A 23,871-nucleotide genomic window follows, 5' to 3' on the forward strand; every position below is an offset into this window, starting at 1 on the left:
TATTTCAATTTCCAGGAGTATAGCTTGCGTCTTCTAAGTTTCCATTAGGTCCTACTTCATCCAATACTGATAAATGAAATGAAATGTCGTGTGACGAGAGCCTCCCGTCGGGTAGACCGCTCGTCTGGTGCAAGTCTTTCGATTTGACGCCACTTCGGTGACTTGCGCGTCGATGAGGATGAAATGATGATGATTAGGACAACACAACACCCAGTCCCTGAGCGGAGAAAATCTCCGACCCAGCCGGGAATCGAACCCGGGCCCTTAGGATTGACAGTCTGTCTCGCTGACCACTCAGCTACCGGGGGCGGACATCCAATACTGATTGGAAATGGAGAAGAACGAATATTTCGCTTCCGTGGGCGGCTAATGCCTTTTTTGACGTGGGGCTCATGTAGTACAGCGAGTTCTGGCTCGTGTATGTCTATGTGATCTTACTGCAAACGTACATTCTGTAACGAGACACTCGCATTCATGTCTTTCAGAACACCAGATGCATTTGCTCGCATTTCGTTATTTCCGTTGGAGCTCCTATGGTGATTCTGTGTGGGATTGGTGGTGCTGGGTAGAGGGGGGGGGGCTGTAATTGCTGTACCTTGGCAAATTTGTTTTCTCACGTTGCTAGCAACATTGTCTATTCTTTTCCATCATTCGTTATTTCTTATAAGTTCGTTGGTTAGCCATTATAGGCGTCGCAGTTAAAGATAATGTGATCGAGAGCTCCTGTATGACCACAATGGCAAACGTCATTGTCTCTCCCATTAAACCTGTGGATGTGAACTGGTTATGGGCCGTGTCCTGTTAGGTAATGTACGGTGCCCTGACCGGGGCTTACACGTCCAACCGCTAAGTGTTCTAGAATGCACGGGAGTAGCTGATAGACTCTTCGATTTGTTTCACTGTTCTCCCAGTCGTTTTGCCATCTATCTATCCTCCAGTTTGCAGCTGGATCTTGGTTGTTACCCTTTCGTCTAACATACCTTGGACTTTCATCAAGTCCCCGTCATGTAACCAACAGGAGGCCGCAAGACATCTTACCGTAGTGCCTACTGTGTAGATACCGAGGATCGCCAGTAAAGTGTCGATTGGTGTAGTACCAAAGGCCCCCGCGTGTCTGAGTAGTACGTCCGTTTGCGCACGCCACAGGCTTGCCTGTTTCGCAAACACCGAAGTCTGTGAGTCGAAACACTTAATGTGTAACCTTTGATAGACGTAAAAATGGCATCGTGATAACTTCTCACTGCAAGCGGAATTAGTTTTATAGTTTGCTGCTGAGGCACGGGTAATTTTATGCACAATGCTGCTTGCTTTTCTTTTTACGATTGTCTGAATACGATGTGTGAAGTTACGCATTTAATCCAGTTGGGCCGACGGTTTAATGTGACTGTTTGTTTGGTGATGGAAATACTTTCTAATTTAACTGTACGGTTCCTTCTTAGTGAAAATTGAACTTTAAGGAGTGTGTGTGGTTTTCTGCTTAGCTTTTGAGCTCCCCGACACCACAGCTAAGACGTCATGGGAATACGCCACCACTCCATCGACTTCGTGATCTTGATCCAATTGGCACAAAAGTGGTTCAGTTGCGAAATCCCCCATTACTGACTCTCAAATTGACACTTTAGTGGTTATTTTTATTAATTTTTATGTGCCAGCTGACCACTGCACATTTCTATTACTACATTAATTTATGAAGCTGTAATTCAGACACTGGGGAAACTGCAGACCACGCATCTGGCCAGAAAACTAGGCCACCGTAAATTATTAAATGCTACCCTACATGTCAATTACTATAGCTATGCGTAATTTTTGTTAGATGTGCCTGCTGTTTCTATCACCTTGTTAAGTGCATCTTCAGCGTATTTCCCTTTCCTAACACCAAACTGGCACTGGTTAAGGCCGTCAAGCACTCTGTGCTAGTTTAACCGGTCACAGAGGAGTTCTTGGCTAAGCTTTGCAACTGTGTGAATCAAACGGTGTGGTACAGCTTTTCCTAATTTACAGCTGTCTGATACCGTACCCAGTGTTAAGGACTATCACATACCTGGCCAAGTTACATCAACGACGGGACCGCGCAGTTCTGTTACATTCTCTTCGAGCCATAATTTGTGGGTAGCAGTCGTCAGCCGGCGTTTTTGACGGCGGGCGATCGCTACAAGGGAGGTATTCAATGTTTTGTACTTCAAGATAGCAACCGAAGTTTCGAATGACGTCGCTGTGGTGAACGCCAGTTCGGCGAAGATCTTCTACATTTACACTTGCAATTACACACATACTCCCCAGGCTACTGCACGGTGCGTGGCGGAGGATACCCTGTACCACTATCAGTCGTTTCCTACCCTCTACCCTGTTCCACTTGCAGACAGAGCGAGGGAAAAACGACTGTTGATATGCCTCCCCGTACGAGCCCTATTTTCCCGTATCTTGTCTTCATGGTCCTTACTCAAAATTCGTGGTGGCGACGGTAGAATCGTTCTGTAGTCAGCTTCAAATTTAGGACCTCAAAAGGGTTCTCAATTGTGTTCCTCGAAAAGAACGCCGCGTTCCCTCCAGGGATTTCCATTTTACCTCCCGAAGCATCTCCGTGATACCTGCGTATTGTTCGAACCTACCGATACTAAATCTAGCATCACACCTCTGAATTGCTTCGAAGTCTTCCTTTAAGATTCTATCTGGTGCGGATTCCAAACACTCGAGCAGTACTCAAGGATAGATCGCACTAGCGCCCTATATGAGATCTCTCAATAAACCGAGTCGACCATTCGCCTTCTCTACCACAGTCCTCATATGCCCGTCCATTTCATACCGCTTTTCAGTGTTACGCCCAGATATTTAAACGACATGACTGGGTCAAGCAGGACACTAACAAACAGCGCGCGGATTGGACGCGCGGTCTGAGGCGTCATGTCACACCTCCCTCGGGCATGGGTGTGTGTGTACGTTGTTCTTAGCATAAGTTAGTTTAAGTAGTGTGTAAGTCTAGGGACTGGTGACCTCAGCTGTTTCGTCTCTTAGGAATTCACGCACATTTGAACAGTAATAAGGCTTTATCCAAACATAATGAGTTTAATTTTCCTATTCACCTGCTTTAATTTACATTTTTCTACATTTAGAGTCTTTTGCAATTTACGACACCAACTAGAAAATTTTTCTAAGTCATCTCGTATCGTCGTAGAGTCACTCATCTTCGACTCTTTCCCGTACATCGCAACACTGTCAGCAAATAACCGCAGCTTGCTGCGCACCCTGTCCGCCAAATCATTTATGCACATAGAAATTAATACTGGTTCTATCACATTCACATATCTGCGAACCTACTCCGCATTCTCGTACCTTTATTAACAGTCTGCAGTGGGGTACAGTGTGGAATGCTTTTTCGGTAATCTAGAAAAATGTTCGCAGTATGTCATTTGAGGGAACGGCAAGCTGATTTCCGAACGAGCGATGCTTTCTAAAACCGTACTGTATCGTGGACATAAGCTTTCTGGTTTCTTGGAAACATTTTAATGGAACTCAGAATATGTTCTAGAATTCTACAGCAAACGATGTTAAGTGTATTGGTATGTAATTTTGCGGATTCGCTCTTTTACCCTCCTTATATGCAGTAGACAGCCACTCTTTCTTCCAGTCGCTCTTCCCGACCTGAGAATCCTAGATGCTACAAAGTGACTATTTGCAGACTGTTTAAATTTGAAATTACCAATCGAGACATACTGAGGTACGAAACAGCGCACATATCATCATTTTTACGATTGCTGGAGGCACAGTGCACACTTCTGAACTGCACTGACAATACAAGTTTCCTTTTACCTGCATCATGTACCAGTCTCCTGTGATCAAGAGATTAATGAGAAAGCGATTCCCGGGGGAAAATATGCATGTTGTGAGATTGGTGCAGAACCAAATACTTTCTGTCTGTGTATTATGAAGAAGAAGGACTAACTGGTGGAATAAGGAGAAATCCACTAATGAGTCGTACAGAACATGTTTCGTCGACTTTTCAAGTGAAGATGGTATGAGAATTGGAATACAAACAAGAACAATGCTGTTATGTAAATAAGTACGCGAAAAAGAAACATTGTATATACATAAGTAGAGGAAATGAATGTGCAATACTGTCATCAAAGTAATTCACTCTCGTTTATTTAAATTTTTTTCACATCTGCAAGTGTTTTACGCAATTGCTTCCTCTCAAAATGATGTCTTTACAACTGAGTTGCCCATAAAGCATAATGCTCAGTTGTTCAGTTACTTCAACTTATTGTCTTTCATGGATGCAAACCACGATGCTTGTCTCCAAATCAGTAGCAACTACTGAGCTGCCGGCCGGGGTGGCCGAGCGGTTCTAGGCGCTACAGTCTGGAAACGCGCGACAGCTACGGTCGCAGGTTCGAATCCTGCCTCGGGCATGGATGTTTGTGATGTCCTTAGGTTAGTTAGGTTTAAGTAGTTCTAAGTTATAGGGGACTGATGACCCCCGAAGTTAAGTCCCATAGTGCTCTGAGCCATTTGAACTACTGAGCTGAACGTCATTATTACTCGGTATACTCGATCACATTGATTCTTCTCTCGTTGTTGCAAATTAATCAGCCTCTGATGAATTTTGCTCTGTCTACACATAATAGTTTTAATTTTGAAGAACTGATTCCCTATTCTCTTAAAATTATATATATATATATATATATATATATATATATATATATATATATATATATATATATATATATATATCCCGATAGCACATTTCACAAAAATTTTAGCAGTAGTAGTAGTAGTAGTAGTAGAAGCAGCAGTAGTAAAGAAAATTGCTTGTTACAGCAGTATAAATCGTCTAGTAAGCGTCCAAGGTGCCGTTTCCCTGTCACTGTTCACTCAAGTGTTTTATAGTACAGCTGTAATGCCTTGTTGCCATTCGCAGAACCAAAACGGTTTCGTCAGCTAACACATTCCTAGAAGTGGGCGTCAGTAGTAATCACATTTAGTATAGCTGCAAAGCTCTGTTAGCATTCACAGAACCCAAACTGCTTCGTCAACACACACATTACAAGAAAAGGGGGGCAGCAGTAGTCATGTACGCTGATAACGAAGTTATTACATTTTCCGTATCGTCTCGTTCAAATGGTTCAAATGGCTCTGAGCACTATGGGACTTAACATCTATGGTCATCAGTCCCCTAGAACTTAGAACTACTTAAACCTAACTAACCTAAGGACAGCACACAACATCCAGCCATCACGAGGCAGAGAAAATCCCTTACCCCGCCGGGAATCGAACCCGGGAACCCGGGCGTGGGAAGCGAGAACGCTACCGCACGACCACGAGATGCGGGCTACTGTCTCGTCTCCGTTCTGTTCTCAGCACAGGTGTGTGCACATTGCAGAAGGCAGACAGCCTGCTCTAGGTAAGGGAAACTTCTCTCATACTCCGGAGGGAAGTTTGGTTTTTTAGTAGCGTAAGACTACTGTCCTCTTTTATATCAGGAAGATGATTGCTCTGAAAGAAATTTCTGTTCAGATGCAAGGTGATGGTCGTAGCAGTGTAGTTGTTTCAGGAAATTTCATTCCCCATCGTACAACGCCTTACTGCGAGCTGAATAGAACTGCAGTAAAATGGTTAATGGAAAGTAATTGCTATCATAGTATTGGCCCAGCTGATGTTTCACTGAAGACAGCACTGAGTGGTTTGCATTTAACTATACCACAGACTCACGTGCGTTCATGGACGTTTTGGAGATAGGAAAAACCACACCCACACAGACACACTACCTGGATTAGTCGGTAAGAAGGTGCATGTGTGTAAGGATCCGGCTGCATGAAGATAAATGAAATATAGGCCTATTAGAACTTGAAACGTGGACGTGTATGCAACTGCCATGAACACTGTTCGTGAATGCAACCCCGCCCTGCCCATCCTTACTGTAGGAAGCTCTCAGATTAGCCGTTTCATGTTTATGGCCATAATATACTGAGCTATGATTGGGAGATGTAAATATGTTCAACGCAACTGGCTTACAAGCTCTCTGACTGGGCTCTTTCCAAGAAAAGAACGTATCTAAGGAAAGAGAAGAAGAGAGGAAGTGGCTTGTGAGCGAGAGAGGAGAGTGGTGGAGTGCAGAGTGGAGGGGGCATCCATGAAGGAGGGTTCTGGAGACGGGAAAAAAAGGGGGGGGGGCACGAGTAGGTGCAGATCAAAGATCAAAAGTCAAATTCAATCCACTCTCGGTATTACATCCCTGCTAACAGTAAAACATCCTCTTACTCTCTATAAATATAGCTGTATTACAGCCCAGTTATTCCAAATACAGCTACACCTTAACGATTTCGTAATTTTGATTTAGGGAGCTCGATTATGATGATTTGAACATAGTCTGTGCTAGCGAAGTTAGTATGAGAGTGCAAAAGAAAGATGAAGCTCAAAACAGTTACAGTTAAAGCGCTAATAAAACCCGTCACATTTTTGGGAAGTCTGTTTCACAGTCGATTCGCAACACGGTATCTTCAGAGTGTTTCCCTTTATATATAAACTGTATTATACGAACTTATTGACGAAAACATTATAAATGACCATATTCTTTCAGCAAATATAATATTTTTGGATGCTAATTGCGATGTAAGTATAAAATTAATTACTTTTCAGTTCGGCTTTCACTCATTGTTGAATATAACGAATGGGCTTTTCCTTAGGAGTGGCCGGACGTGTACGACCTGGACAACACAACTTGCAGCGGATATCTGTGTGATATTTGGGACATCCTGTCAAGGAAAATAAATTTCACGTGAGTATCTTTCCCTCGTATATCCGCCAGTTCACATAGTTATATCAGTGAATTATGTAATTCTGTCAGTATTAACTTACATTTTAAGTAATGGATTTTTATCGATTGTTGGTTGGAAAGTTGAAGCTCTTTATGAAGTAACTGAACAATATCTGGAGAACCTGTTCGTAGAAGTAGATTCAGAAACTTGGCAAACTACTGTGGTCTTCTTATAACCGGAAGTGTATTAGACTAAAGTAACTATCAATGCCTTCCTGTAGTCTCCATAAACATTTATCGAAATTCGACTCTGCGGTTGGATAACTACATTTATTCGGTTTTTTATAATACGCAATCAGCTTTTGTAGGTGCTTATCGAGAGAGATGAGACTGTCAAAGCCGACGCTTGAATACCAATCGATGGGGAGGTCAGTAGAGACGGAACACTAGCCTAACCGGACAAAAGTAAAAGAAGGAATCAGCCCATGTCATGTTCAACGAACTGTCCCACCACTGAAGCGTAATCTAAATTTTTAAAGAAATTCTTGTGAAGGACAGAACTTGCTTGACGTAGTACGCATCCAGTGTCTATACAGGGTGTTACAAAAAGGTACCGCCAAACTTTCAGGAAACATTCCTCACACACAAATAAAGAAAAGATGTTATGTGGACATGTATCCGGAAATGCTTAATTTCCATGTTAGAGCTCATTTTAGTTTCGTCGGTATGTACTGTACTTCCTCGATTCACCGCCATTTGGCCCAATTGAAGGAAGGTAATGTTGACTTCGGTGCTTGTGTTGACATGCGACTCATTGCTCTACAATACTAGCATCAAGCACATCAGTACGTAGCATCAACAGGTTAGTGTTCATCACGAACGTGGTTTTCAGTCAGTGCAATGTTTACAAATGCGGAGTTGGCAGATGCCCATTTGATGTATGGATTAGCACGGGGCAATAGCCGTGGAGCGGTACGTTTGTATCGAGACACATTTCCAGAACGAAGGTGTCCCGACAGGAAGACGTTCGAAGCAATTGATCGGCGTCTTAGGGAGCACGGAACATTCCAGCCTATGACTCGCGACTGGGGAAGACCTAGAACGATGAGGACACCTGCAATGGACGACGCAATTCTTCGTGCAGTTGACGATAACCCTAATGTCAGCGTCAGAGAAGTTGCTGCTGTACAAGGTAACATTGACCACGTCACTGTATGGAGAGTGATACGGGAGAACCAGTTGTTTCCGTACCATGTACAGCGTGTGCAGGCACTATCAGCAGCTGATTGGCCTCCACGGGTACACTTCTGCGAATGGTTCATCCAACAATGTGTCAATTCTCATTTCAGTGCAAATGTTCTCTTTGCGGATGAGGCTTCATTCCAACGTGATCAAATTGTAAATTTTCACAATCAACATGTGTGGGCTGTCGAGAATCCGCACGCAATTGTGCAGTCACGTCATGAACACAGATTTTCTGTGAAAGTTTGGGCAGGCATTGTTGGTGATGTCTTGATTGGGCCCCATGTTATTCCACCTACGCTCAATGGAGCACGTTATCATGATTTCATACGGGATACTCTACCTGTGCTGCTAGAACATGTGCCTTTTCAAGTACGACACAACATGTGGATCATGCACGATGGAGCTCCTGCACATTTCAGTCGAAATGTTCGTACGCTTCTCAACAGCAGATTCGGTGACCGATGGTTTGGTAGAGACGGACCAATTCCATGGCCTCCACGCTCTCCTGACCTCAACCCTCTTGACTTCCATTTATGGGGGCATTTGAAAGCTCTTGTCTACGCAACCCCGGTACCAAAAGTAGAGAATCTTCGTGCTCGTATTGTGGACGGCTGTGATACAGTACGCCATTCTCCAGGGATGCATCAGCGCATCAGGGATTCCGTGCGACGGAGGGTAATGCATGTATTCTCGCTGACGGAGGACATTTTGAACATTTCCTGTAACAAATGTGTGAAGTCACGCTGGTACGTTCTGTTGCTGTGTGTTTCCTTTCCATGATTAATGTGATTTGAAGAGAAGTAGTAAAATGAGCTCTAACATGGAAAGTAAGCGTTTCCGGACACATGTCCACATAACATATTTTCTTTCGTTGTGTGTGAGGAATGTTTCCTGAAAGTTTGGCCGTACCTTTTTGGGACATCATGTACTTGCCCGAGAGCAGTGGGCTACTTACTGGTAGCGATTTTCGGTACTTTTCTCAGTCCCAGAATAATCCAAAAGAGTCACTGTGAGTGCTATGCAGCCGTAGTCGGGAGAAGCATGGTTCCCGATTAAAGTTTAGTATCGTTTGCCTCATTCACACTCACTCGGATAAATTATTGCTGATGCCGAACAAGTCATCCCTTTTACTCTTTATACGCACAGTACAAAAAGCCTTTCACCTAAAAGAGGTGGCTAAGGTTTCGGGGGGACGAGGAGTTTCCTTTGGCAGCAAGGCAAATGTAGGGAATGGGAATGTCCTCCAAATGTTGCTACATTGGGGCTCCCTCTGCCCCACCACCATCTCACCTACACACACCAAAAAAACTTTTGCATCACCCCAGTTCCCAAAACTCCTGAAGATAGACGTTGACTCTGGATATTGTATCACAGACACAGTCCTTTTGACTGTTCAGAGATGTCACTAACCCCCATCCTCCCCACCCCCCACCCCCCAAAGATGTAAACAACCATGCATGAGCAGCGCGTATTCTACGGAGGGGGTCTAATAGCCGATCAGTTCCAGTCATTCCACCAGGAAGGAGGTACATGGTTCGTTTGTCTATAGTTCAACCATGCCTAGACGGGCTATACCACAGTTCGATGGCGTACGCATCGTTACTTTGTGCCAGGAAGGGCTATAACAAGGGAAGTGTATTTAATAACTAAATTTCTTAAGCGGCCACACGATTCAAGTGCTTCCATTTCTGTGGTTGAATACGTATGTTCACATTCAGTTAAGGATCTCCTGGCTTACTTCTTGTTTTTCCAGTTTTTTTATATTCTGGAACAGACACGAAGCCAAAGCTGTGCATGAGGCTTCACTGGCTATACAAAAGTCTTTATCCATAGCTGGATGGCATAAGATGTCTGAGCTTATTAGTGCTTCTTTAATTGCATTGAAATCATTCGTACTTTCAGGAGTTCATAACCACAAAGCTTTTTCCTTAAGCAGATTAAGTAGAGTTGGACTATTTAACAACTGATCAAGAACTAATCTACGAAAGAATGAACGCAAACGGGAGAAAGCTTTCAAGTGTTTCTTTACTTGTGGAAAAGAAAAATTTTTAATTGCACTGATCTTATCTTGGTCTGGAAGTATGCCTTGTATTCTTCTCTACCGCTTTTATATTTTTGCGAGTTTGTCGTAACTTCTGCCTTCGCAAATGTTTCTAAAGTCTTTCCCAAAATGTGCAAATGTTCTTCCCGGGTACGTGTGGTTATTAAACTGTCATCAACATATAATGTGTCATTCCCAAGTAACCCTGGGCCCAACACAGTGTGAAGGTCGGTAATAAATACCCAAGAAATAATGATGAAACAAGAAATTGGTAGCTTCTACCTGCAAAGGTAAAAGCAGTGTACTTCCTGGATTCAGGTGTTAATTTTACTTTTTTAATCGATGCAGGTGAGGCATTTGACGCCTAGAAATTTCTGTATTTGTTCTTCCAAGTTCTCTGGCCTAGTATGTACAAGTATATTGATTTTGATTATCGCACGCACGTCTAGCACGAGCCGAATGCTTCCACTAGTTTTATTCGCAGAAAGAATTCGACTGCAGTAGAAAGACATTGATGGGTTTTTTTCCAGGCAAACACGTGTTTAACCTCATCCCGCACTGCACTTCGTTTAGTCCAGGGGATTGTATATGCCTTGCAACAGAAAACGTGATGGGGGTGAACTTCCATGTTATACTTATGAGTCTTGATTATAATTGGTTTGTAGTAACGGATTATATAATTTACTTTGTTGCTCATTATCAATTCCAGTAAATTCTTTAACCTTATTGCTCACGAGTTCTTTCAAATCTGCTACTCCTTCACTAGTTACGGGTGGGCAATCAGTATAACTGTCATCATAACCTAACAGTTGCGTTTTACGACCCTGGTAGTATTTGGTATGGTTTAGTTTTTGCCTGTTCAGAACTACTTCAGTTATCTCTCCGCCATTCATTAAATAACATTTTTGATGAGAAATCAATAATTACGTCTTCGTCATCCAGAAACTCTACCCCTATCAAACTATCTGTGATTCAGTGATTTATTGCAAGAAGTGTGAATACCATTACTCCATTTCCAAGCTGCACTGTCACAAAAATTTGTATCGTAACTCTATCAGACTTAGCGCCAGTAGAGGTTATAATCGAGCACTTCTGAACAGGTAAGTCCGGAATGGGGCCTAGTTCCATCGTCTTTTCGTACGGATTATATGACACAGCACATATGCCTGCCCCTAATAGTACGGTAGTGAGCACATCACAAACAATTGCTTCGGTCGCGACCTGTATTACTTCTGTTTGCAGTTCACGACACCCAGTATTTTCAAGTGTTAACTTCACCGTATTTTAATAGCAATACTCATTCTGACTGTTTACTACGAGGGCTATTCGGAAAGTAAGGTCCGATAGGTTGCGAAATGGAAACCACGGTAAAAATCAAAAATGTTTTATTTGCAACAGTTAGATACACCTTGCAGCTACTTATCTCCATAGTCGCCGATCCGACTTAGACGTGTATCGTAGGGTTGTACCAACTTTCCAATACCCTCGCTATAGAAGGCAGCCGCCAGTGCTTTCCGCCAATTCTCTACGCTGGCCTACGGCTCGTTGTCTTGTGCCAAAATCTTGTCTTCATAGCCAGCGGTTCGTGTGAGCAGAGATGAAACTCAGAGGGAGACAATTACGGGCTGTATTGTGGGTAACCAAACATTTCCAATTGAAACGATGCAGGAGCATCTTCATTGCCCCTGCAGAATGAGGCTGAGCATTGTCTTGAAGAGGAAACAGCACGACAGTTATGTAATGTTAGCTGCATAGCTTCAGGCGAAATTTCTCACCAGGCCCTCGTACTTGGCGGCAGACACTATTTTCTAGACATCTTTACGCACTCACTGCGAGCTCAGAAATGAGAAGAGCGACGTGATGCTAACTGGGGTTATACTAGAGACACTACCCAACACATCTGTGCAAAGCTTTATCGGATTTTCATAGTCGTTTCCATTTCGCGACCGATCGGACCTTACTTTCCGAATAGCCCTCGTACTTTGCTTGCACTGTGTTTTTGTATTACTGTTACAAGACAGGTTGTTACCGTTGTTATTGTTGCTGTTATTATTGTTGTCGTAGTTGTCCCCCCCCCCCCCCCCCAACAAACGCAGGTCAACGTCTGGGGTGAGATGTGACCGTATTTAGTTTGACGGGATACTGTTCTGGAAGTGTGGTTCGTTTGTCACTTCAGCTATATTTACTTGTGGGTATTGTCTTTGCGCACGACGCGTTGTGTGGTTCTCTGTGTTGTTTCAAGTCCCGCTGTTGTTTTTATTGAATGTAGACGGGTTCCTGAATTAGTTGAATCATTATTCGACGGACACCATCGCCACTGTCCGTTTTGTTCGTTGTCATTTCTATTTGCACCATCAGCCCGCCGATTATTCAGTCTGTCGATTACCGTCATTACAATTTCGGTTGTCATGGTCGTTTCTGTGTCAACTATTTCGTCTGTTATTACTGCCATTGTAACCAGGATAAAATCTATATGCATTTTTTTTTCTTTTGCGGTTAGGTGAATTTGGACCGTAATTTCGCGGTGCCGAATTCTCTTGCGTCGGCTAATTCGCCAGACCGACGTAACTGACAGAAATCTCGCCGTGCGAGTTGTGTTGGTCGTACTGGCGCGGCGGCATCGAGTGGGCTGACTGACCTCTACTACTGTTCCGCGAGCCGCGAGTATCGTTCTGTATCAAATCTAACGAATCGAGAACAGACAAGACGCACTCAGTGTCCGTTTCTGTTACTTGCACAAGCTTTTCGGGTATCTCGTACGGCAACTTCAGCTTTATGATGTGCAAAACGTCTCACTCCGAAATTAGGTTGTCCTATTAACGGGTCATGTCAAGGTATTTCTCAAAATAGCTCCGCAGGCTTCCTTGGAGAGGCTTAAAAATTTCTGGGTCGAAAACTTGTTTTATAAGTCTCACTTGGACCGTTCGAGAGCGTAACTTGTTTAATAATTGCTCATAATCAATGCAGGTCTTTGCTGTCTCAGATGCCCATACGGAAGTTTCACATTTTAGTTAACCTTCTATGTAGTTGATCTTTTGTCTATCGGTCCAAGTTTTAGGTAAATCAGGCTTCAGAAAAACGATGGGGCGTACTGTTTTCTGCCCCTAGATGAATACTTGGAACTGGTGGTTCTTAAGTAGACTTTCATCTAGTACTGCTGTAGATAGATTTGTTATTGCCCCCGTGTTGTACATCAGATCATGCGCAGGGCTCTGAGTGACCTACTTACTCTCATTTCCGTAACTGCGTGGACCTCCTACGTGATTAGCATTTTCTGGCGTCGGCGCAGCCGTAAGTGATGAATGTACTGTGGTTTCTCTCACTTGCTTTAATTCATAATGCAGACACTACAGTTACATAGGGACATTGTGTTGCCATTCCGGCAAGTCTTTGTCTACAGTTTGCTAACGTTGTTTAAGTTCAGTTGACTGTTCTTGCTTTACGATCTCATTACTACTAAGACACTCATTCATCGACCGCTCAACTGCGCGGGGTGACCCTTCATTGATGCATCGATCAATAAGTTTGTCTTTCTCATATATCCATTTTGAAAGTTGCTACTAAATGTATTCACCTGCTTGTCAAATTGTAACTTGGTCGGTAGTAAAATGTTCAACTTTTGACTGTAAAGCTTGAACTGTATCGCTAATGGTGGTTTTTTCTATAGTAAGCTTATCTACGTCACTTGAAAAAGTCTCACAAACATCACATAAAGTGGACACATTACTAGTCAATGCCTACTGTTGTTTCTGTAGATTGTCATTTTCCTGTGCTAAGTGATTTACATTTTTCTTCGAGATTCCATCGTACTGTATACGTAGGTTACATACAGAAGCTGTTAAGTCAGGGAGTTGTGTTGTTAACTTAAGGTTAACTTCACGAGGTCGACTGAGGATCATACGCTTGCTCCCATTGTTTGATTTTCACTAGTATTTGGTTGTGGCTCCATACGAATATCACATGAGATTGAAATATTTTCGGGTTGTGTAATGTTTTCTGGTATGGCAGCATTAACATCTTCCATCTCGATATCTGTTACACGTTCATAACCTTCTTCACTCGGAACTATATTGTTGTGATTTCCACTAACCATGTTTGCCTTTTTACCAATATTTACCATAATATTATGAACTGAATAATTTGCAAATAAATGCTGGTAAGCAAGTACAGTACACGTTAATGCTGACGTTCGCTAATTACAACACTAATATTTTCCGTGTTAATAATTACGGTGCGCCATTACGATCTGTGGTGTCACCACCAGACACCACACTTGCTAGGTGGTAGCCTTTAAACCGGCCGCGGTCCGTTAGTATACGTCGGACCCGCGTGTCGCCACTGTCAGTGATTGCAGACCGAACGCCGCCACACGGCAGGTCTAGTCTAGAGAGACTCCCTAGCACTCGCCCAGTCGTACAGCCGACTTTGCTAGCGATGGTTCACTATCTACATACGCTCTCACTTGCAGAGACGACAGTTTTGCATAGCCTTCAGCTACGTCATTTGCTACGACCTAGCAAGGCCCCATATTCAGTTACTATAATTACTTGAAGAATGTATCCTGAACAGATAATATAGTGAATCATGTACCGTCAAGAGCGACGTTCATCATTAATGGATTAAAGTTAAGTATCAAACTAATTACGTCCGCTTTCTGAATTCTCATTCCTTGTCATGTTCCAGACCTCACGCCAGTATAGTTCTTCCCTCCTCACGCCAGCCTGCGTGAGCTAAAACGCGTGCATTTCGGCCTCCACTCGTAACACGGTGTTGGCTCTTCTGCTAACACAAAACGATCTTAGGCTAACTACACTGCTTATTGCTGGATTCGCTATTATGAATCGGACTGTACTGTAGAGAAGATATTCAACTATCAAAATAAATAAATAAGCGAAGGAAACCAACCTAGCACTCATTGCATTCAAGCAGAAAATCGCAATCAGTCAATTTATTATACCTTTTGCTGTGTTCAGACTTCAAAAAATGGTTCAAATGGCTACAAGCACTATGGGACCTAACATCTGCGGTCATCAGTCCCCTAAGACTTAGAACTACTTAAACCTAACTAACATAAGGTCATCATACACATCCATACCCGAGGCAGGATTCGAACCTGCGACCGTAGCAGTAGCGTGGTTGCGGACTGAAGCGTCTAGAACCGCTCGGCCACAGCGGTCGGCTCTTCAGACTTCACCAGTTTAACATTTTCTTTTGTGATTTTTTCTTGCTATTTATTTTACCCGTTCCTTAATAACTTCGTTTTAATGTTATTGTGTCCTCCAAATTTGTGTTATTTATTCCATACAGTCGCTCAATCACGCAACAAAGATAAACAATCATGAGTTTATACAATACAAGTTTGAGAATAAATGTAGAGGTGCGGTCACCAGTGTACGTTACCTTACAATAAAATGAAATATGATCTTTTTCTGATCGATCTCCATATAAAAGTACTACATTTCCTCTAGAGATTGTTCCAGGTCGCTGTTCGGAAACACGCAAGTTACTGATGTGGTCCGACGTCATTTAGAATGTGGTTAATGGGAATAACAAATCCTGACATGATAATCGTTCATTGGTGTGATAATCGTGATACGTGTTCGAACTCCCTAGCTAAAGTTGAAGACTCAGCTGTAGAATGAATTCTAAATAAGTCAATAAAAATATCGCCAATGGTGGATCGGAAGCCACATCAGTCCCTTACGTATCGTTCACAGTTGATCTGAAAAGTATTCTGAAACTGACACGTTAGTAGAGCAAAATTTAGGGGAAAATGACTGGATCACTAACATAATGAGTACAGTAAATCACGAAGTAACAGCAGTACAAGAAAGAGTTGCTTAACCACGACTGATCAGATGCAGAAGAGGAAGAAGGACAGAAGCACTTGTCTAGCTGCCTCCCAAAACCTGTGAAATCTGATCCTTCTTTTATTTATAAAGATAGAAATGAAATTTTTGACATATATTTTAAAACCCTTACTGATTTTCCATGACCAGAAGCAGATTTCTCGTGTGCAGGTACCGTCTGCAGAAGACGACGTTGTATGGGTCCCGCTCCGCCAACGGCACGTGGAACGGGATCGTGGGTCGTGTGGCGAGCGGTGAGGTGGATGTCGGCCTCTCCACCATGATGGTCACCCCGTCGCGCCATGAAGTGATCGACTTCTCAGTGCCGTTCTTCTTCACAAGGTGAGTCTACCGATTACGCAACTACAGAAACATACTGCTTAAACATTCTGCGACAGTTCTCACAATAATGAAGCGTACAGCCGAAATGCAACCCGTTAGTTAAATCTTACCTACACACTCAGCCCAGTGATAAGAACATACCTCCTGGAGCAACAAAAATTCCGAATCCATTACCGCTGCAGGATCAGCATATTATGTTGCAATGAAATGTCATGTATGATACGTCATTTAGATGTTGCATTTATTAACATTATTGCTACAAAAGATGTTCATTATGATCACCTTACTGTCTGACACACCAGTTGCCTGATGCAAAACGTTGCTGTCAGTTTAGTTGATTCCTCGTAGCATGCTCATCTTCAGTTCTTCAACATTATCGGTAATAGATGCATAAAGTCTCTCCTTTCCATAGTGCCAAAAGGAAAAAATGGCAAGTAGATACACTATTGACCATTAAAATTTCTACACCAAGAAGAAATGCGGATGATAAACGGGTATTCAATGGACAAATATATTATACTAGAACTGACATGTGATTACATTTTCAAGCAATTTGGGTGCATAGAACCTGAGAAATCAGTACCCAGAACAACCACCTGGCAGTAATAACGGCCTTGATACGCCTGGGCATTGAGTCAAACAGACCTTGGACGGAGTGTACAGGTACAGCTGCCCATGCAGCTTCAACACGATACCACAGCTCATCAAGAGTAGTGACTGGCGTATTGTGACGAGCCAGTTGCCTGGCCACCATTGACCAGACGCTTTCAATTGGTGAGAGAACTGGAGAATGTGCTGGCCAGGGCAGCAGTCGAAAATTTTCTGTATCGAGAAAGGCCCGTACAGCACCTGCAACATGGGGTCGTGCGTTATCCTGCTGAAATGTAGGGTTACAAAGGGATCGAATGAAGGGTAGAGGCCGGCCGGAGTGGCTGTGCGGTTCTAGGCGCTACAGTCTGGAACCGAGCGACCGCTACGGTCGCAGGTTCGAATCCTGCCTCAGGCATGGATGTGTGTAATGTCCTTAGGTTAGTTAGGTTTCATTAGTTCTAAGTTCTAGGCGACTGATAACCGCAGAAGTTAAGTTGCATAGTGCTCAGAGCCATTTGAACTATGTTTTTGACGGGTACAGCCTCGGGTCGTAACACATCTGAAATGTAACGTCCACTGTTCAAAATCCCGTCAATACGAACAAGAGGTGACCAAGATGTGTAACCAATGGTACCCCATACCATCACGCCGGGTGATACGTCAGTATGGCGATGACGAATACACGCTTCCAATGTGCGTTCACCGCGATGTCACAAAACACGGATGCGACCATCATGATGCTGTAAACAGAACCTGGATTCATACGAAAAAATGAAGTTTTGCCATTCGTGCACCCAGGTTCGTCGTTAAGTACACCATCGCAGGCGCTCCGCTGATAGTCCATGCTGCTGCAAACGTTGTCGAACTGTTCGTGCCCATGGTTGTTGTCTTTCAAACGTCCACATCTGTTGACTCAGGGATCGAGACGTGGCTACACGATCCGTTACAGCCATGCGGATAAGATGCCTGTCATCTCGACTGCTAGTGATACGAGGCCTTTGGGATCCAGCACGGCGTTCCCGTATTACCCTACTGAACCTACCGATTCCATATTCTGCTAACAGTCGTTGGATCTCGACCTACGCGAGCAGAAATGTCGCGATACGACAAACCGCTATCACGATAGGCTACAATCCGACCTTTATCAAAGTCCGAAACGTGATGGTACACACTTTTCCTCCTTACACGAGGCATCACAACAACGTTTCACCAGGCAACGCCGGTCAACTGCTGTTTGTGTGTGAGAAATCGGTTGGAAACTTTCCTCATGTCAGCATGTTGTAGGTGTCGCCACCGGCGCCAACCTTGTATGAATGCTTTGAAAAGCTAATCATTTGTATTCCACAGCATCTTTTTCCTGTCGGTTAAATTTCGCGTCTGTAGCACATCATCTTCGTGGTGTAGCAATTTTAATGGCCAGTAGTGTATATCTGGGGAACGTGGATGCCACAGCCCAATGCTGAAAACTCGCTCAATGGTGAGAGCTGCGTGAGGGCGATTCATTGGAACGTTTAGTGCCTGACACGGTGATGAGTCTTGTTTGGAGAAGCCGTATTCTTGTTCGTTATCAGTTAATTGTGCACAGAGTTTTTCGCAAGCTGTAAAGCAAATTTCTGTATTGACGGTCCGGCCAGATACCAATGGTCCCACTTTACGATTACCGGAAACGACACATCAGACACCAGTTTTCTCATCGCGAAGCGGATGCTCAAATATCATTGAAGATTCCTCACCATCCGATAGCTACTGTTCTCGTAATTAAGATGGCCGGAAAAATGAAACCTCGTGTCGTCTGATATGAATTACGATATCAGGTCTGTCTGTCCACCAATAATGCTTTCGAGAAGCGAATTGCAACAATCAATTAGTTTTGGTTTGATCTGTCTCTTTCAGTTGTTGCACAATTGTAATGCGCAGTAATTTCAATTCTAATTCACGAAGAATTCTACGACAAGATGTGTATTTAATACCAGATTACTGGGAGAACTTCCTTATTGATTTTTTGGATTCGCTGTAATTCGTGCTTCAATATCGGCAATGGTCTGTTTATTTATTTAGGGTACGATACATAAAATCACAATAACACATAAAATACAGTACCACCGACACATTAAAATACAGTTTGGATCTTTAAGCCATTGATCCAATCCACCACTTCGGAAGTAACCAGGTTCAAATCCACTAGATTCCCAGGGAAGGCACGGAGGGGGCAGTCCACCGCTATATGCTTCATTGTTTGTGGAACGTCAGCACAGTCACAGTATGGGGTGTCCACCCAACCCCATTTATGAAGAATCGAAGCACTTCTTCCCAAACCACATCTGAAACGGTTAAGCCTGGTCCAAGTTATCTTCGCAAGCTGAAACCACTGAGCCTTACTGTTGGATCTTCAACTTTAAGGATGCCCTGTGGAGTAGAAGATGTCAATTCTTTCCGCCAGCTTTTGGATCCTAATGAATTGTTACCTATTTTTTCTTGTGGTTGAACTTGTACCTGTTGAAGGCCATTTTTTCACTAAATGGTTATGCTACTCTTTGCTGGCATTCGGAAATATTCCAACACGAGTTTGACGTGTTTCTAAACAATTAAGCACTAACATATGCCTCAAATATGTGGTAGCCTCCTATCCTGGATTGAATAAGGCATTTTACAGAAGCCAAACTGCACTCAAAATAATGCACTGCGGTGGAATGTATACTGCATTGACACGTAACCATCTGACGAACGGCAGCAACAATAAGTAACAACATATACAGGCTGATTCCGTGACGATATTACAGTAGAAGAGATGCGTTTTATGGTAGCAAAGATGCCCAATTGGTCACAGCTCTTAAGGTATGCCTTTTGGAGACCATGTTTATAGAGACCATATTTCTTTCTTGTTTTGGTCCATACTACTTCCTCCCAAAATATGGGAACTAGAGAGTCTGCAATAGAAGCCGGCCGAAGTGGCCGAGCGGTTCTAGGCGCTTGAGTCTGCAACCGCGCGACCGCTACGGTCGCAGGTTCAAATCCTGGATGTGTGTGAAGTCCTTAGGTTAGTTAGGTTTAAGTAGTTCTGAGTTCTGGGGGACTGTTGACCTCAGATGTTAAGTCCCATAGTGCTCAGAGCCATTTGAACCATTTCTGCAATAGAAGTGGTCCACTGTCGGAGGTATCAGACTTATTTGCGCTTACAACCTCCGACTCGGTTGTTTCCGGAACAGGATACCTTACATCAAATTGATGCATTTACGTGTCTCCATCATTCCTGAAAGTTTGTAACATCAACACGGAATCACCCTGTGTATCCTCTAGTTGCAGCGTTTGGCCAGACGGTGGAGACTGTTTGCCATCGTCCATCATGGAAATCCAGTCAGGTAAACAACAGTCGCCAAAGAAGCTCAGGAGGAGACGGAGGACACAGTCTGATGATCACGTGACACAGTCACAGCCAGATAATGCTTCAGTTCGCCCAGACGATAATGTGCTGATAGATGCCATGGAAACACGTAGCCTGTGCCCATATACTGGATGAGCCCTTGCCAAAAGTGGCAAAATCCGAAAGTGATCTCCAGGGTGAAAAACGCTCCCCTTCATCTGCAGCGCCAATGCCGAACTCATTGGAGATGCTAAAGCCCGATGCCCTTCCCTGGTCATCTGTGCGGGCAGATGATGACGACGAATATCCTGCGACTGAAGTTGTGACGCTGCCCGAGGCCTCGGTGGCTCATGATTATTAAATATCTGGTGAAGTTTAGACAGGTGGGCGCATGGGCAATGAAGAAGATGTCGAACCACCGCATCCACATGTTGCAGTGAGTGTCCATACGCCTGCAAACCTGCAGCAAGTCTACCAGATTGCATCAAACTCAGCACCAACGATTCGAAAGTGAGGCTTCAATTGCTGGTGAGTATGCTACGAATGTCAGACGTGGACATTGCACTCATGCAAGAAGTTCGTTTGGAGACGTTTCCAGACTTCTGCGGTTATGCATTGTACATTACACCTGTTGATAAAACCGGTGGCAGTATGGTCATACTGGTGCGAGATGGCATGGAGATCGACGAGATGACGTATTTGCCGTTGGCCGGAGGGTTGGTGACCACCACGCAAGGTACTCGGATTGTAAACAAATGCCCCGTCCGACACGATCAAGAGGAGCGACTGCTTGCGTTTTTATTCGAAAGAGATCACGTAACACTTCCCGGGACCCTTAACAACTGTCTCCTTGGTGGGGACTTCAGCAACGTGCATCACCTGAAAAATGAGCACTCCACGTGTCCTCCGTCTATAGACGCAAGTACTACGTCTTCTAGATACTTGGGAAAGTTTGCAGGGCAACTGCACAGGATATACATGCTCACCAGTCTCTCAGCGAGTCGCCACGTTCCCCTGATCTAACATCATCGACGACGCACGCAGGAAGATGGCCTTTTCCGATTATAGTGCATACATCTGCACTGATTCCCTCCGTCATCAAGAGATACGGAGAATTCGTGGATACTGGAAAATGTATGTATCACACCTTCGGGAGACAGAATGTCGTAGAAACATGGACTGCCTGCGAAGACAGACTGCTGAGATATCCCTCCACATTGAAATAATGCCTCGGATGCGCCAGACTGGCACCACAGCTCGCGATGCTACAGTATAATAGAGAAAGGTTCCTCTGGTATCTCCACACGACAAAATATTACTTTACGTTACTCCGAGAAATCATGGCAGGCCCAAAATCCCCTGACTGACAGACAGAAGTTCAATGCATCAAGGCGAAGATCATTTCACATACGCTGTAGCATCTCGAAAGTGTTGTGGTGCGAGCACGATGTCAAGTTCAGGTTTTGCGGTGAACCTCCATCTGTGCAGCATATTCTTAGCAAACGGCAACAGCGACGACGAACGATGATCCACATTCTTGACATGCCAGATGGTCGCCGTTCGACTATATGGGCAGAAAATTGTGTATGGGTTCGTTGACTACTTCCGACGGTTTTATCTTGAGGACGGTTACGATGGTAAAGCTGAAGTGTCACAGTCAATACTGGGGCCTCGACAGCCCAGCAGCAGAATCTCTTACGGCGCTAATTACTAGCGCAGACGCCGAGGAGGCCATAGCAAATGGTGCAAGAATCTATTGCCCTGGTTCCGATGGTATCCCCTTTGGCTTCTACTGGGTCTTTCATGATTTGTTGATTATTAGATGGACATCAATGTATCAAGAGCTAATGACACCTACTGCTGACCAGCTGACTCTCTCCTTTGTTAAAGACTTGATGGATACAAGAGACTGCCCATTACTGTACGTAGCAAAATGGTTAAGCTGTAGACGCATTGCTCCAATAATGTCACTAGTCTCCTGACTAAACCATCGACGCCAGCCTCCTGCTTAATGCCCAATGTCGTTGTACACATCACACCATCTCTTTGATATATCAAGATCTCTTTACTTTAATGTAGCTAAGTGTATGCTGACTTTTCCAGCACCGTAGCACCAACAACGGTGACGGACATAAAATGATGAGCCAAGACGTTACGCCCATTTTCCAACATGCGGTCATATGCTACCTGGTGGCACTGAAGGCACATGATGCGGTGAGAGAGGTATATGAGAGGAGCATTGCCGAATAGGGAATCGTTCTAGCTACGGTAATCGAGGAAGATGCGGAAATCCGCGACTTTGACAACAGCAAGATTGTTGTGGTCCAGTATCTGGGAGCGAGCATCTAGGAAACGGTTAAACTGGTGTGCAGTTTGCATGGTATTGTCGTGGCCATCCACGGAAAGTTTTTGAAGAAGCCGACACCACAAGACACACAAGGTGAGGGAGGTATATGAGTGAAGAAGTTCGACGTCCACATCCCATCACAGAACAGAGGGATCGTAGGCTTGTCCGCTCTGTAAAGTGGGATAGCGCATAGCGTTGAAATTGGTGTTCTGCAGCAGAGGGCCCCTACGTGTTCCCACTTTGACCCAACAACATCGTCAGTTATGACCACAGTGGGCATAGAATCATCGAGATTTGACCACAGATCAATGGAATCGTGTCGCCAAGTCAGGTGAATCATGATTATTGTCAAGTCAGGTCGAAGATCGTGTCAGATACGCCGTCATCCAGGCGAACGGCCGCTGGAAACATGAAGCACGCCACAGATGTGAAACGTCCCCTTAAAAAAATTATAAATGACTGTGCTTAAACTGACACACAATATTTTTTAGCGCAACGCAATCAGACTTTCAAAAATCCCTACAAAAGAATGGCCCTGACTAACAATAACCTATACCTTTCATGAATCACTTACCTCACAAAAATCTTCGTTACTCAAACTACTGCGATACAGCGTGCGCCAATACTGCCAGCTGAATAAAAGATTCTAGCTACAGAAGGCACTAACTACTGATAGGCATAGTTAGCAAATGAAAGACTTTGATGGAGAACAAACAATGTATTTACCTTAATAGTGTTCTATAGTCATAATGTATATATATCAGTTCATGACATCCAGTCTTACAAATTTACTGTCTCTGATGGACACACATCCAGATCATCCACTCTCAAAACTCCGCCATCTCTCTTCCCACATCCACCACTGCTGGCGGCTCACCTCCAACTGCGCAACGCTACGTGCTGTTAACAGCCAACTGCCCAACACTACAATGGCGAATATTCTAACAACGCCAACCAGCCACAGACTGCACACAGCACAGTCAGTGATTTTCATATAGAGCGCTACATGGCATTACCAACATAAAAACCTAAACAGCCTACTTACATAGCCCCCATGCTCCCCACAAAAAATTTTACAAATTGTTTTGGGCAGTGGCCAAAACAGATTTGAAAAAAATTTTTCATAATTACAATAACAAAGAAATCAAATGCACACACTTATTGATACAATGTTGGTCAAAAGCTAAAATTTTCTCACAGTCCATAAAGACAGTCCTGATCATTCATCACAGTAAAATTGCAGTGTTTTTCCCAAAGTCTAAGCAGTTAAAGAAAATGCACATGGAAGTAGTGGATTTCCATGCAGACTTGAAGAAGTAGTGTTGTCCTTCCAATGGAAAGACA

General features: G+C 43.8%; 1 protein-coding gene across 1 annotated transcript in view; it reads left to right on the forward strand.

The window, feature by feature from the left end:
- LOC126235408 (glutamate receptor ionotropic, kainate glr-3-like) overlaps window positions 1-23,871 on the forward strand; it is a 161,047-nt gene that overhangs the window by 52,197 nt on the left and 84,979 nt on the right. Inside the window, exons 4-5 of the mRNA XM_049944130.1 lie at window positions 6,681-6,772; window positions 16,058-16,228. Of these exons, the coding sequence (XP_049800087.1) occupies window positions 6,681-6,772; window positions 16,058-16,228 (263 nt within the window). The remainder of the gene's footprint in view (window positions 1-6,680; window positions 6,773-16,057; window positions 16,229-23,871) is intronic.

Source organism: Schistocerca nitens, chromosome 2 (assembly GCF_023898315.1).
Source record: "Schistocerca nitens isolate TAMUIC-IGC-003100 chromosome 2, iqSchNite1.1, whole genome shotgun sequence".
NCBI classification, from domain to species: Eukaryota; Metazoa; Arthropoda; class Insecta; order Orthoptera; family Acrididae; genus Schistocerca; species Schistocerca nitens.